The sequence below is a fragment of the Fusarium odoratissimum genome, assembly GCF_000260195.1.
Source record: "Fusarium odoratissimum NRRL 54006 unplaced genomic scaffold supercont1.415, whole genome shotgun sequence".
Lineage (NCBI taxonomy): Eukaryota > Fungi > Ascomycota > Sordariomycetes > Hypocreales > Nectriaceae > Fusarium > Fusarium odoratissimum.
In genome coordinates this window covers 1-1,021 of record NW_022159101.1, presented here as the reverse complement: position 1 = coordinate 1,021, position 1,021 = coordinate 1, and the positions used below count along the sequence as shown (strand labels likewise).

The following is a 1,021-nucleotide window of genomic DNA, read 5'->3' as shown; positions in this document are numbered from 1 at the left end:
GGATATGCTACTGCTCTACAACTAGCGTCCCTGCATGGTCACGAATCAATTGTAAACTATCTCATTCACAAAGGCGCGGATCTTAATGCTAGAGGTGGAGGACACCCAACATCGCTACAAGCCGCATCAGCAAATGGTCATGAAAAGATTGTACAACTCCTTGTTGAAGGTGGTGCCGATATCAACGCACACTGCGTATGGTACACAACAGCCTTGCATGTGGCATCTACGAAGGGTTATAAGACTATTGTCCAGTGTCTCCTCGATAACAACGCCGATGTTAACGCGCAAAGCGAATGGTTCGCGACAGCGCTCCAAGCAGCATCAGCGAATGGACATGAGGAAATTGCGCAACTTCTCATCAGCAAAGGAGCTGATGTCAATGCACAGGGCGGGGGAATCCCTACTGCCCTTCAGATAGCATCACTGCACGGCCATGACAAGGTTGTTGAGCTTCTCCTCAAGAACGATGCCAATGTCGATGCACAAGACAAAAGATTTGCGGCAGCACTTATATTGGCATCATCTGAGGGCCATGGAAGCATTGTCGAGCTTCTGCTGGACTATGGCGCTAACATCGATGCACAAGGCCAAGGCCATGCCACAGCGCTCCACTTGGCGTCATCAAAGGGGCACGAGAAGGTTGTTCGGACTCTTCTGAGAAGAAACGCAGACGTTCTGCTCCGAGACACAGGATGCGAAACAGCGTTGCAGCGAACCTCACTGTATGGCCATAAGAAAATTGTCCAGCGTCTCCTCCACAAAAGTGCCGATGGTAATGCACAAGGAGGAGTACGCTCAAAAGCATCGCAGTTGGCATAATCTCGCAGTCCTTGGAGCTCAAGAAACAGACCATGAATATTATACAACCAGGAGGTATTCCCAAGCTCCTGGTACAGGTACCAAGCTTCTCAAGGCCATGTATAGAATATCCGTATTATTTACCTCATCTTAATTACATGTCCTACGTATGGAAGCCAGTATATAGCTTACTGCAGGGGAGGATTTTTTTTTTTTTTTT

At 48.2% G+C, this 1,021-nt stretch overlaps 1 protein-coding gene across 1 annotated transcript; it reads left to right on the top strand.

The window, feature by feature from the left end:
- Positions 1 to 436: 436 nt before the first annotated feature.
- On the top strand, positions 437 to 661 carry FOIG_16974 (uncharacterized protein; the record flags this gene model as incomplete). The annotated part of the gene is made up of 1 exon (XM_031218455.1): positions 437 to 661. One exon carries the CDS (start codon positions 437 to 439, stop codon positions 659 to 661), a length of 225 nt encoding a protein of 74 aa, XP_031051831.1.
- Between the last annotated feature and the right edge of the window lie 360 nt (positions 662 to 1,021).